Source organism: Trypanosoma equiperdum (assembly GCF_001457755.1).
Source record: "Trypanosoma equiperdum strain OVI genome assembly, contig: ctg_1470, whole genome shotgun sequence".
Lineage (NCBI taxonomy): Eukaryota > Euglenozoa > Kinetoplastea > Trypanosomatida > Trypanosomatidae > Trypanosoma > Trypanosoma equiperdum.
Window position 1 is genome coordinate 20,367 of NW_027123472.1, and position 13,256 is coordinate 33,622.

General features: G+C 48.1%; 5 protein-coding genes and 1 pseudogene across 6 annotated transcripts; all 6 read right to left on the minus strand.

Annotated features, from left to right (window-relative positions):
• Positions 1–860: 860 nt before the first annotated feature.
• On the minus strand, positions 861–1,656 carry TEOVI_000887700:pseudogene (annotated as a pseudogene). The gene is given in 2 exon segments: positions 861–1,616; positions 1,618–1,656. Coding segments are annotated over 2 exon segments (795 nt in total).
• Positions 1,657–1,958: 302 nt separating this feature from the next.
• On the minus strand, positions 1,959–3,419 carry TEOVI_000887800 (R3H-associated N-terminal domain containing protein, putative; the record flags this gene model as incomplete). Its single annotated transcript, XM_067221587.1, has 1 exon — positions 1,959–3,419. The coding sequence occupies one exon, from the start codon at positions 3,417–3,419 to the stop codon at positions 1,959–1,961; it is 1,461 nt and encodes a 486-aa protein (XP_067077688.1).
• A 526-nt stretch (positions 3,420–3,945) lies between these two features.
• On the minus strand, positions 3,946–5,655 carry TEOVI_000887900 (uncharacterized protein; the record flags this gene model as incomplete). Its single annotated transcript, XM_067221588.1, has 1 exon — positions 3,946–5,655. The coding sequence occupies one exon, from the start codon at positions 5,653–5,655 to the stop codon at positions 3,946–3,948; it is 1,710 nt and encodes a 569-aa protein (XP_067077689.1).
• Positions 5,656–6,083: 428 nt separating this feature from the next.
• On the minus strand, positions 6,084–8,456 carry TEOVI_000888000 (uncharacterized protein; the record flags this gene model as incomplete). Its single annotated transcript, XM_067221589.1, has 1 exon — positions 6,084–8,456. The coding sequence occupies one exon, from the start codon at positions 8,454–8,456 to the stop codon at positions 6,084–6,086; it is 2,373 nt and encodes a 790-aa protein (XP_067077690.1).
• Positions 8,457–9,096: 640 nt separating this feature from the next.
• On the minus strand, positions 9,097–10,122 carry TEOVI_000888100 (uncharacterized protein; the record flags this gene model as incomplete). Its single annotated transcript, XM_067221590.1, has 1 exon — positions 9,097–10,122. One exon carries the CDS (start codon positions 10,120–10,122, stop codon positions 9,097–9,099), a length of 1,026 nt encoding a protein of 341 aa, XP_067077691.1.
• Positions 10,123–10,959: 837 nt separating this feature from the next.
• On the minus strand, positions 10,960–12,978 carry TEOVI_000888200 (Protein of unknown function (DUF3808), putative; the record flags this gene model as incomplete). Its single annotated transcript, XM_067221591.1, has 1 exon — positions 10,960–12,978. The coding sequence occupies one exon, from the start codon at positions 12,976–12,978 to the stop codon at positions 10,960–10,962; it is 2,019 nt and encodes a 672-aa protein (XP_067077692.1).
• Between the last annotated feature and the right edge of the window lie 278 nt (positions 12,979–13,256).

Sequence of the window (13,256 nt, forward strand, 5' to 3'; positions counted from 1 at the left end):
GTATCATTCGTTCGTTGTTGCGGCTTATGTGTGTGCTTGACCGCTTTTAAAAAAAAAATTTGTCGTTTTTCTCTACATCTCCTTACTTCCACCCAATGTGAGCCACTACTAATATTTCAAATAACTAATGGTGTCCAACCATTGCCAAATACCTCTCCCATCACTTAACTTAATGCATGGACGGATGTATCACCTTTAAGCAATGGCAGTATGAGAAGAAGGAACCATTGTAAGTGATGGAGGCACAACATCTTTCCCTTACCCGTGCTTTATATGATACCATCAAAAACAAACAACCAATAGAGGTAGTTATGGTGTGTGTTTTCTTTTTTTCTCTTTTTAGTCCCCTCCTCTTCCTCTTCCTCTTCCTCCTATCTTTTCATCCCTATTCACACACAAACGCAGATAAAGCAGTATGCATACGTATGCGTATATATATATATATATATATATATATATTATAAATGTATATATATGTGTGTGTGTGCACGTCACTTCCGCCGTCCCGTCTTCTTTCTTTATTTGCGCACGCACGCTTTCACATAACGAAAGAAGAACAGAAGGTGTAGTTACGGGTAACAGCGCATGTACACGTGAAAGAGGAGAACAACGCCATTTCCCTACGTATAAGAGAATAAACGCTTTGAAGTAAAATGAGGAACTGACACAATCATTCTATCATTTCTCCGCTGCATAATTCCCCCGTCTTCCCATCCTCCCCGCACATCCACGTGTATTTTTGGATCACTATGCATTTTATTAACCTGGGAACTCCCTGATTAGACACCATCAATAATGTAAGTTGTCATTCTTTCTCTTTTCCCATATATGTAAAATCACATTCATTCCCTCTTTCAGACTCATTCGCTCATTAACCAGAATTCCAGTGGATGCATGGGGCCTCTCCCTATTGAAGTGTACAGCAGGTAAAAACAACGGCGATAATTACGATGATGCGAAACAACGAAAACAGCGAAGGGGAAACAAGTGGGGAATGGGACAGGAAAACATAAAACAACAACAACAACCAAAACGACAACAGCAACAAACAAACAACAAGAAAATGACGCAGCGGAAGGATGAAGTTGAAGTTGCCCAACTTTCCACCTTTCGCGGGTTCTACTCTCCAACTCATCACAACATCGCCACACGCACACAAACGCGGGTTGATAGTTATTTACAACCAGCGGGTCTACAAGGTGAGGAAAAGATTTAAAAAAAAAAGTGAGCAATAAATACTCAAAAAAGTTTTCGTGCGATATCCTTCCTTCCACCCTCCTTTTCCCTAAAACAAAACAAATAAAGGAACAAGCAGCAACACCGTAAAAAGAAAAATAGAACGTAAGGTAGCTGAAAGAAAGGGAATTGAGGAGGGGTGGAAAGGAAAGGCGACAAGAAGAAAAAAAAAACAAAGTCGTGGATTCATGCGAACCCATGGACGTTTTAGAAGCGAGACCACGCCTTACCGAAGATAAGAGAGCCAAACGAAGAATAAATGGGAGAAAAAAACGGATGAAAAGGGAACTGGGAAAGACGGGGACGTGTAGAAACACTTCCAAACGTACACGAAATGGGTGTATACATGACGGTATTTTTACATCCTTTTCTAAAAAAAAAACGGGTGTATCCAGATAAAATGGTGATCACACGATGCATCCCTCGCTTTGGATCACTCAGATTCGTTCGGGAGCAGCTCGTTCAAGTCGAACGCAAAACACTTTATCAACAAACACTTCACGTACGTCTATATTTATAAATAAATATATGCAAAAAAGTACACATGGTCTTGCTACGTGGAGGGAAATCGGTGAAGGGCCGACGACTTCAAATCCCCGCATCGACCTAAACATTTCCTCTTTTCCCCATCCCTTCATTTACCTTCACCATTTTCTCCCTCCCTCTGCTACGCCAATGAAGGGTTCGAGTGTCCTGTCATTTAAAACCATATCATTCCTTCATTAATTCGATGTCTTCGTTCCTTTACTCTTCTTTCCTTTCTGCTTGGTGCCTGAATTCTCATTTCCTATTGAATATGCAAGCGAGAAGGGTTGGTAAACAGGCATGATTCCGTCCGGCTCCAAAGGCTGAAGCCAATCATCGGGATTTGCATCATTGGACGCAGCGGCACCCAAATCAAGTGGTTCCATATCCGTTGGTCCGTCATTAAAGTCAAACAGCGGTGTGTCCAGTGTGCTCGACTGGAGGGGCGTGTGCGGCATTTCGTTGCGTTTCTTACGGAGGAGCGACTTGAGAGTAATTTTGGGTAGCGTGAGACTTGAAGTATTTTTCCTCTTCCGCTTGGGCCAGCTTACAACAGTTGTCTTGCTGCCATCCGCCTGTTGATGCGACTGTGAGACGAGCTTGTAATACGCCGCCACACCATGGCAGACCAACCTTCCGTAGCCGTCGCGGAATCTATAAGTTAGACTTTTACTGGGGTCCCCACTCTTGATGAAGGCAGTAAAGTTCTGCTCCAAGTCTTCAATTTGCTTAGACAAGAATTCGCTGTTAATCGCATGCACGAGCTCCCCACGTAGTCGAGAGTTGAGGTTTTGGAATCGCACTTCACCCGAGTCGGGATCCTTTGGTTGTGCATTGCCAGCAGGGGCATGTATTTTCACCCCGTAGCGCTCAAGTGCCGCCGTTTGTGCATCTTCGTCAAGATCGAGTATATCATAGAAGACTTGAGGCAAGTCGGAAAAGATGGGTCGCAGCGGCGGCGTCTGATCCGCGTCGGTTTCACCATTTTCTTGCATCTCACGGTAGTTGTCCAAAATCTCACGGCCCAACTCTGTCGCAAGATAAGTGTTGAGAAGCCGGTTTCGCACCTTCCGATTCTTTGGGGCTCGAATTCCCGGGTATTTCCGGTACCCCGCGCCAGCGAGACGCTTTTTGTTTTTCTTTTGTTCCTCTTCTTCCGTTTCCGTGAGTGGTCGCTGCGCTTTTGGGTCAAGGCAAATAACGCTACCGATCTCCGCTGACCGGCGAACGTACGCAAGGTCCGCATCACTGGGCTCGGAAACTGCATCGCGCAGCATAACAAGATCAGCCCCACTACTGTAACCCACGCTTCCGGTGTGTATTTTGTTCTTTCCGTGCTTGTACAGCTCGTATGGGTGAAATATCATTTGCTCTTCGTAAACTACAGGACCGTTGTGGACAGTAAGCACTTCCCTTGTGTGCTGTTGCAGCGCGTCCGTTACGGTAATGCGGTCTGCTGATGTATCCGTTACTTCGATACGGCGGTTTAAGCGCTGTTTCTTAGCGTGACGTGGTGTGGTGAGTGGGACGGGAGTGACTCGCGGTGCAGTGGAGTCACTCACTTGGGCGGATGTCGTTTCGTCCCCTTCCTTCTTCGATGAATTATATGCCGTGCAAAAACTCTCATTTACTGGATCATCGTTTGCGCTCACGGTCATTCCGAATACTTCTTTTCTTTTTGGTAAATACTTTCAATGATTCACTCGGATTTTTCTTCTTCCACGCCGTCACTAACACCGGCTGTGAATTCAAATGGCAATGTTATATATTTTAAAGGTAAGAGAATGAAAGGTGAATTACGAAGGAACTGTCTCCAATGGTACTATAATTAAACAGCCCCCTCCCTTTTTTCTTCTTTGCTTACTTGCATACGTGCGCAGGCGAACGTTTACCGCCCTCTTTATATCATTGTCGCACCTTTTCAGCAACCCGTTCCCCATACACACCTTTTCCATCGCAAAATCAAAAACTTCCCATCAAGTTTCTTCACTCAGGCGAAGGAAAGCCGTTAGGTGTAATTAAAAAGGAAAAAAAAAAGGCAAACTTGAGTAAGGAGGCACAAAAGAAGAGAGCACAAAACACCCTCCCCCTTTCAGTTCCTTCTCCGCTTGACCAGCCCAACTGTTCGTGCAACAAATCGTCCGTATCATCAAATTTTCCTTTCGTTTTGCCAGTGGCGTCACATCAGTCCACTTCACCGGTGGAGTCCACTAGCGGCTTCCCTCGCAGCCTCATCGCTTCCTCACGGCGAAGGTGAGCGTCAGCGTCGGCGGGGATGCGAATTTGCTGATCGAGTTTGGAAGCTTGGTAACCGTGTGGCAGCTTTTTACTAAGCGACGATATGGTCCCGAAGCGATTCGAGCGGCAAAGCGCCTCGAAAGTTTCAATGTTCATGTCAATGCCCGCCGCACACGCCTCCAAAAAGGTCATCATGGCAGCATTGCGCGTGTCGGCAGCACGTATCAATAAGTTATAAAAAGTGGCATTAGGTTCCACTCTGGGCTCCCCTGGTGGGTGGCGAATAACGTGTTCGATAAAAAGGGAAGTGGCGGATGCGAAGTCCCCTTGTGGCAGCGTAGCGAACATTCGAATCATGATCTCCACAAGCTCAGCCTTTTGCTCACCCGACAGCTCGAAGCGCTTGCGGATGAAAAGAAACAGTGACTCCGCCTGATCAATGTGATGATCCCTCGCGCAGCGTCGGAGAAGCGAGGCCCAAAGAGTGAAGGGCACTGCACCATCCTTCTCCAGTGCTGCTGCTGAGCGGAATTTCAACAGCTGCATAGCACTTTGCAAGGAAAGTCCACTAAGGAGGTCGTTGATGATTCCCCACGGGGCCGCACGAAGTACTTCTGGGTCAATAAGGCGTCGGACGTCTTTGACCACAAGTGCACGAAGACCGCCATCAAGTTCAATTGCCTTTGCTGTCACCATCAACTTTACCAACAGCCGCAGTTGGCACTGCTGGACAACCTGGTCGCTGCTTCTGGTTGTTAAGCTCCCGCTTCCAATCACGTGCGGTACATCGTTTTGGTCAAACGCAACCATCGAATTGCTGTTTGCCGTGTTAAAGTAACGCATCACCCTTTCGACATCCCCTTTGGATGAGCACCATGTGAGTGCTGCATGGACTGCGCCGTAAGGTAGTGGCGATGAACCTTCTTTGCATGTCTTGAGCAGAAGTTCCCACCATTGATCAAGGAGTTTCCCAGCTGCCCCCGTAACGGCACACACAACAAATACGGCGCTCCAAAGTTCTGGCGTGATAAAGCCCTCCCCTCGCGTTTTGAGTGCATGTCCAAAATAATGAAAGGCTGTGTCGCCTGCTACAGGGTTGGGTCCCTTCCGTTGGGCAGTAAAAGAATGCATGATGGTCACATAGGTTTCCGCTGTCGGATCCATATGATCATGCTGCTGCATGCAATCAAGTACCAGTTGCACATCTGCATGGGAATTCACTAAAGCACTAAGGAGAAAGGCATTGTAGAAGTCAACGAGCGAAATCGCATCTCCACCCACTTGAGCCGCCCATCCATCTCGGCACTCCAAAAGTTTGCCTAGCGTTAGCGACTTGGGGGTTTCAGTCGAACCTCCGAAAGAGTCATTACCCTCAAGAAGACTCTGAAGCTTGGATCGGTACGGGTCCAAAGCTGCACTGAGGACCGCATCACGATATAGACATTGGCGGTCTTCAAGAAGGCTGGCCATTACGCGGCGCAACTCCTGACACGTCGAGCGCACCTCGTCTTTCTGGGGAGACACGCCAGCACCTTTTGCATTGATCAACGGAGCCGCAGCACTTGAGGCACATTGTCGGTAACCCATCAAGAGTACTCGTTGGGGTTTAGTAACATGGATACTAAAATAGCTGGAACGCAAACTTCTGTGTATCATTCAGCCCCGAAGGAATGTTACCCACGGAACCACTCCAGGCGTGTGTGTCCGTCTGTTTATGTGTGTGAGAAAGAAGTATTGATTAAAAATAGAAATAGTTGAAAAGACGTGACGACCTAGCGGCCCGAGGCAAATATAAAAAGGGACATGCAACAGGTTTCTGCAGGCACACACGTCCGTATGCCACGTGTAACCCGATTGTTGTGATCATAATGAGGACAACAGTCATATAGAAGTCGATCGGGTATGTACAAAGGATTGGAAAACACACACACACACACAAAGACAAACACACGAGGAACGACTGTGCTTCATCAAAACTACATTAGTACAATATGGGTTCCGCCTCCAACATCGCGGTGAGGGCAGAGCTTACCGTCAGAGAAAGGCCTGCCGTTTTGCTCACTGAACGGCTACTGGTGGCCGCCTCAACGCCCATGAAAGGGGTTTGAAGCCCGCTTACCGGTCCCAAAGTTCTCGGATGTTCGATGACATTTCATTTCTTCCGAGAGTTTTCGTTGTATGATTTCTTGATTTGGAAGCCTGTTTCCCGCAGGTGAGCCTCCCCGCGTTGTGCTGGTACTGCGGCTTTGCGGGCTTACAAACCGCACACCCTCTCGTTTTGTCAAGGGTGGTTTCCTTTCACTTGCAGCCCGTCCGTTAATAATCGTGTTGAATATGTGTACAGACCGCGGGTTGATTGCCGGGCTGAAGGTACACGCCTCCAACTCCAGTTCCTCAGTGGACTTCACGTGCACACTCCGTTTCTGTGAGGCAGGTGAGGGAGATCCATGCGATTTGCTTGTGTTTAGCCTCTCATAGGAGCGCTCTTCTCCGTGGAGTGCCTGTCGTTCAGCCTCTCCACGCGGTTGTGCTGCAGACGGGGAAACTTGTAGACTCTCCATATCACTTGTCGACTGTTCATCCGCGGGGTGGAGTGGGGGACCGGCCACTCGCTCCTCAATTTTACCCCTTTGGGTGCTATACGACACCTTTTTTGCACCGCAGTTGAGGACTTGCGGCTGCGCGCCAGATCCTTTTACTGCTCGTGCTTTTGACAATTGCGGTGTACATCTATGGGATTCTGTATTTTTAACCTGCTCCGAGCGCTGCTGCCTGCGGATGAGGAGTCGCTCCACCTCATCTTCTCTCGCGCAACCCGGCTCAGTTATTATGGGACGTTCTCCATGTTGAGTAGAACTACACAATATGGTGCTTGTTGCGCCCATTCCGTTTCTATGGGTTCCGGTGCATCCACTGGATGCTCTATCCGTGTACGGTGCCGTTGGTGTTGCCGCTCGTCTGCCCCTTTCGGACATCGCCGTACGAGCGGCTTGCCCTCGTGTAGTGGAAGGGTCCCTTGGCGGCACTGCCTCCATTTTACGTACCAGTTGACGATTAGTGTCCTCGATACCACGAGGGACCGCCGCACACGAACTGTTTGTTCGCCTTGCACCGAAGCGGTCCCTCTCAGGGCGACGGGGGGAGGCCGGTGTCCCCCGTCTCTTCCATTTCTCCTCCTGTTCCTCCTCGATATTCCTCCCCGCGTCGATTTTGCGGGAGCCACCTGGTCGCTTCAACATTAGCTTGCCATCCCTGCCGCACATCTTGACATCAGGATGAGTAATATCGGACGTATCACTTCCCTGGACAGTGCCTCCTTGCGCAATATTTGCTGCATCAGATCCTTGCACTTTCTTGGAACACCCACGATTCCTTTGCCCAACCTCGAAGCGCAGCGGCGTCCCCACTCGATCACAGTCCGTTTGGAGAGGGCCGACCAGCTTCTCGTCCATTCTGTTGACTCCTGTGTGTACATTGGGTGTCGAACCACTCGGTTCCATCCCTTCCCCCTGGTTCATCTTCTGTGCCGCTAACGCTGCCAAATAACGTTGCAGTGGCTGGAGGGCTCGAACCTCCTCAAGTCCGTTCTTTTCAACAAACCGTCTTGCAACTTCGTTCACATTCTCCCCGGCAAACACCTCCAGCCTCTTAAAAACACCCCTGCTTACCTCAACATCTACCGCCCAAAGCGGCTCCAGATATGTTACCAACGAGAAGACGAGCCCACATGACTGCAACCGACTGCCTGTGGTCCCCGTGGTGAAGCCGCGGTCTCCAACGAGATGTGGGGAAGTCGCTCGTGAGTGTTTCGAGGTGTTGTTGGACTTGGCTGCGACACACGACACCTGAACCCCACGACTTTCCCTCACTGCCGCCGGCGTAGAGCACGGCGTACCGTCAGTACCAACCGAGGGGCTGTCGCAGAGATGAGAATGATTTTCGCCTTCCCGCTTTTCCCCCACTGCGCATCCCACGCAGGTATCATCAACTGCTTTCGGGGACGTGAGAGACGCAAGATGTATATACCCGACAGCTGCACTGCCATCACCAGCAATACAGTGCTCCTCAGAACCAAGCAGAGCTCTCCGCCGCAACTGCAGCACCTTTTCCTCTTCCCGAAGGGTGGCGAGACGCGCCTGAGTTTTCTTAACTTGATCGCTGAGGTCGGACATGACGATGGAATCCTGCAAGGCGGAAATGTTTGTCTTGTCCTCACCATTGTTGGTGTTGAGCCCCAACCCGCCTTCATCGCACTGGCGGTCGGCATGCAGGTGAACGAGTGATTGAATGTATGGTCCCTCCTGTTGCTGTTTTTGTATTGGGGAGGGCCACGGCATGGCTTTCATGTCGGTGTGCGGTGCTGGTGAGTTCGCAGTTTCGGAGGCTACAGTTGATGTACAATCCCCTAATGAAAGTATGCTATCTCCAGTAAGGTTCGATGGGTCACAATGTGTCATGCGTTACGGTGTGTGTGTGTGTGTGTGTGCGCGCGTGACACGATGGGTTGTGGCACTAGTGATGGTGTTGATAATCGAATGGCCCTAAACGAAGTAGCCAGTTGGTTTGGTAATACTAGTCCCACGGGGTGAGGGAAGGAAATACAGGTAAACTTTGTGCAGAATCAAAGAGGAAACAAGACACGAAACGTGGGATGATATCTTTTAAAAGCTCAGTTTTTTTTCCCCTCTCCTACCAACACCAGTAGACAGGTAAACATACACACATACACACACAAACACATTTAACAGGTCGGCGAGTTTGAGATGACGATTATTATGACTGTCAAAGTATCCTAGCGCAGAGTGCCGGCGGTGCACGATGGTAAAAACTGTTTACTAAAAAATGTTGAGACTCTGGTGGTCTGACAGCATTTTCCTGTTTTCTCTACCCTACAGGGTGGGCATCACTGTCATCGTATGAGCTTCTCTGAAAGAGTTGGTCTCTTTTTTTGTTTTTTTTCCTTTCTTCCTCCCATACAGAACGAAAGATATCCAACAGATACACACATTAAATAGACGAAACGATACTACTGGGAAACATTTCCCTGCGCAAACGAGAGGGCAAATTGTGCGAAACGCAGACGTTATATAATAGCCTTCAGGAGGCAGTGGCTTCCCTGACACCAAACCAGCGCAGCAACGTGGACTGCACACAATCAGACGATATGTCTTTCGTCAGGGAATCGCTGTTCAGCAGATTACCACGGTCATACGTGGAGGTTAACATGGAGACCTCGTGGGCCACATTTCCTCCTCTTCCTCCTCCGGCGACGACAGCTACCAGCCACTTCTCCGCCGTTTTTTGTGAATGCCCGGCCACCGCAATAGTTAACTTTTTCAGCATGCTGTCAAGGATGTTGATGTCATCAAAAGCTGCTGCATTTCCTTCCCCTTCAGCAGCCTTCGAACCGCCCCCCACGCCTGTGTGGATATAAAGCAGATCTCCATCGTTCTTCGTGAGTCGCTCGAACGCATGAAGCACATCTTCTTCAAGCAGCTCCGATGAACTCGTAGTAACGGGAAGTATTTCTACTCCGCGTCTCCCACCGTTGCTGCTCTTTTCTTCCTTGTTGCTCTGACGATCGTCGGAAGATGACGCCAACACGATGGACCGTTTTCCCTCTTTTGCTAATTCCTGTAGGAGTTTTAAAGAGTTGGATCGCCCGTTTGCTTCAGACCACCCACTCCCTCTTGACGTATCCGGCGCACTGGTCACTGACCAGTTCTTCTTTGCTCCCCAATTCGTGTACAAATAGTTTCCCCCAGCGGCGGTCACTAAATTCATAAAAGGCGCCTTGTTGCTTTCAATTGACAACTTTAGCACGTCTGGCCGAAGCGATGGGGCCACAATCATAACGACCCGTTTCTTGGTGTTATTTTTGAATTGCGGAACGGGTATTGTGGAGGTTGCGAGTGTTGTTAGCATCAGCACCACGGATGTTAGGGAGATAAATATTAACGGTGTTCTATACCGTGCGCGCCTATTTAATACTTTTTTTAATTCACTGTTCAATGAGGAACCACCATTTCTAGCCGCTTCTCGCGGCGACTCACTCTGGACAACCACTTCTTGATTCTCTAGCTCCATACCGCCTTCCCTTTTTTCTATTGGTGTCACCGCCATTTCCTCTCTTCTTTTGCGCCTGCTTTCGCTTTCGTTTTACTTTATTATTATTGCTATTGTTATTATTATTATTTTTTACTTTTTTTTTTTCTACACTCCGTTATCTGTGCGCCCGGTGGCGGTGCCGGTGGTGGTTAGTGGCTTCCCCGGTAAGAACTAGTCACACAAAGAAAGGAAGGGTAAAACAAGAAAAAGAAAAGGATTGAAAACATAAAATAAAGTAATGCAGCAACCGTGATGGTGTTGTTGGAGGTACAACGTTGTGGTGAGTGCAAGAAAATAATACACGCCAATAGAATTGCTAGCCGAAGAGAAATAAATATGGAAAGGAGCTCAAAACTGAAGGAAAAAAAAATCGTATCTGTAAGCAAGGAATTGATCGTAGTGGTAGATTGGAGCTTGGTCCAATTTTCCCTCATCAGATTATTCCTTTAGTACACGCGTGTGGCGTTTAAATTTTGTTTTTTTTTTTAGAAAAAAAAAGCAGCACAGAGGGAGAGTTGCAGTGGATAATTATTCACACAATTACTACGCCGTTCGGAGGTTGCAGCTGTTAGGCAAAGGGAGTAATTAAAATGTAAAAATAAAAAAAAAAGAACAACAGTAAATAACCGCTGCTGTGTCTCCAAAGAAACAAAAAAAAGAAAATGTGAACAACAGAGACCAGCAACTGCGTCATTGCAGCCGCTTATAACAAGCGGTGCACAGCGTTGTGTGCATATCTGCGCATTTGCGTGATGCAGTAAAGAAGGGAAAACTCCGCTACTATCACTTCCAACTCAACCTTCCCATGCTTCCGCGTGGGGCAAGTTTATTTATTTCACATATTTGTTGTCACTAAATGATGTGACTGACCACTGGCGCCTCCTTACCATACTCCGTCAGGTGTAATTTAACATCCATCACGTTCTGAAAGAGCCGTTTGTGGTTGCTTTCTTTAACTTTATCCAATAACTTGTTCATCCGTCCCTCGTCACCCTCCACAGACGCCAATACGGCTTGCTCGTATATCATTTGAGGCCGCACCCAGGAAACTGAGCACTTTTCCCGCTTGTATTTGGATGATATTGCGACTGCTCCTTCCAGACATGCACTCGCTTCTTCCCGTCTGGATTCGATCCTGCATAACAAATTTGCCTTGACTGCCGCGCATACGATGGTCGTGTATGTTTCAATATTCTTTTCATCACCCTTCTCTGCTGGTGCCTCATTTCCGCAAGCCCCGTTTCCATCATCTGTGGAACCTATTTGAGGTGAATCACTGCACTTCTTCGATACCCTGTCGATGATATCTAGAAACTTTTCCGTATTAGACTGCGGCATCTGATGCGTGATGTCGAATAGGGCAAGGAGCTCTATCACACCCACTCGTACAGGGTTTCGTAGCTTCAGCCCCTCTAAAGGGAATGGTGTGGGCTCAACAATACGTTTGTTGCCTTTATTGGGATGTTCAATGCCACAGTGCTTAAACGTTTCCCCCAGTCTCACGGATACGAACTCCTCTACCGACACTGCTCTACCACCCATAATGTTTATCCTGTAGTGTGCCGTCCTCCATAATGCCTCCGATGCTTCCTGTTGATACTTCGCCACACCCTCCTTATTTCCTGCCTGTTCAGCCTCTAGCGCTAACATGTCAAAACAACACGCCTGCGCGTACCCATAAAACAATTTTGACCATGCTGAGTGATCCTCAAGCCTCTTGTATAATTCAATGGCTTCCCTCCACTGCATGGTGATGACAAAATTCCACCCCTGATCATAAATGGCGAAGTCCCGCAACTGCGGCATCCACTTGGCAACTTGTCCCTCCTCCGCGGCTTTCAAGCATTTGGACAATGCGGACATACTCCCTTCAACATCTTGCTCCAAGCGCTTAATACGGCCGAGGATCCATAAATGCAATAGAGACTCACCCATTGGTGGCTGATCCACCGTGTGCTCAGCAATAGCTTTAGCAGCGGGAAGCCACCGGGGGACATGAAGTGGGCAGAAACCCGGTACAAAACTCGTGATGACCATAAGAAACAGAGCAGCAAAGGGTGCAAATAGAGTGCGACTCTCCCATGTCATAGAGATGAATTTCATACCATGTTTCCTGTCGTATTTGAGTCCCAAGAAACCGAGGATGGACAGTACACGTGACGGGAGGAGTGAAATGACAACATGTGTAACTCCCACCATCAACAAAAGACCGTACACGCTGTTGCGGTCGGCTCCCAAACCCTCGTAGGAATTTGCATCTTTCTTCTTCTTAAGGTCTTCCAGCTCCCGTTTCAGCGACTGCAGAAGCTTATAGGAATTCTTCAGGGCCATGCCACCGCGGAGAAGTGCCATCATATCACCCTGCTGGGAGATGAGCAGAATCCCACGGACGGCAAATGACTGCGCGCGGATTGTTTTTGCGCGGAACATCCCTGGTTGAAATTCCCGCCCAGCTTCTCCCCAAAACAAGTTTGTTACGGAGCCAAAGAAACCTTTGGGGATTGTGGCAACCTCAGTGGAGAATGCTATGGAAAAATCAGCCTTCTGAAGAGCATATTTTGTATCGTTCACGCCCATCGACAACAGAGATTTCAGTGCTGCCAGACAACAGGCGCCGAGCGCATGAAGCGGATCAAGTGGCGCATTGTTATTCATAATATCTTCTGCATCCTTTACCTTATTCATGAAGAACAGTCGCATTCCTTTCTCCACCAGTTTATCCTTTTCCTCAATTTCCTGCAACGTGGCCTGCCTAAGCTTTTCGACGTGCTCCTTGTCAAGTTTGTGGTTGCAATTCGTAGGATTGATTGTATCATTCTCCAGTTCTTCTATCTCCCTGGCGGAAAACTCCATATGATCACCCTCTTCCATTTGTAAAGACAAGAACGCAGACTATTAACAGACAAAAACCCCAAACAAGTCTCGATAAAGGAGAGAGAGAGGAAGGAAAGAAAAAAAAAGGAGGAATATCAATGTATGTACTCACTTTACTTTACTTTTTTCTTACCTTTTTTTTCCTCTTGTCGATGTGACCCCCCTCAACTTCCTTCCCTTAATTCCTTTTTCTCTATCTCTTCGTGGACAGTTACGCTAATTGGATGTGCTTCTTTGCTGCACACTTCCTCTTCCTTTCTTTCTTTTTTTTTTTT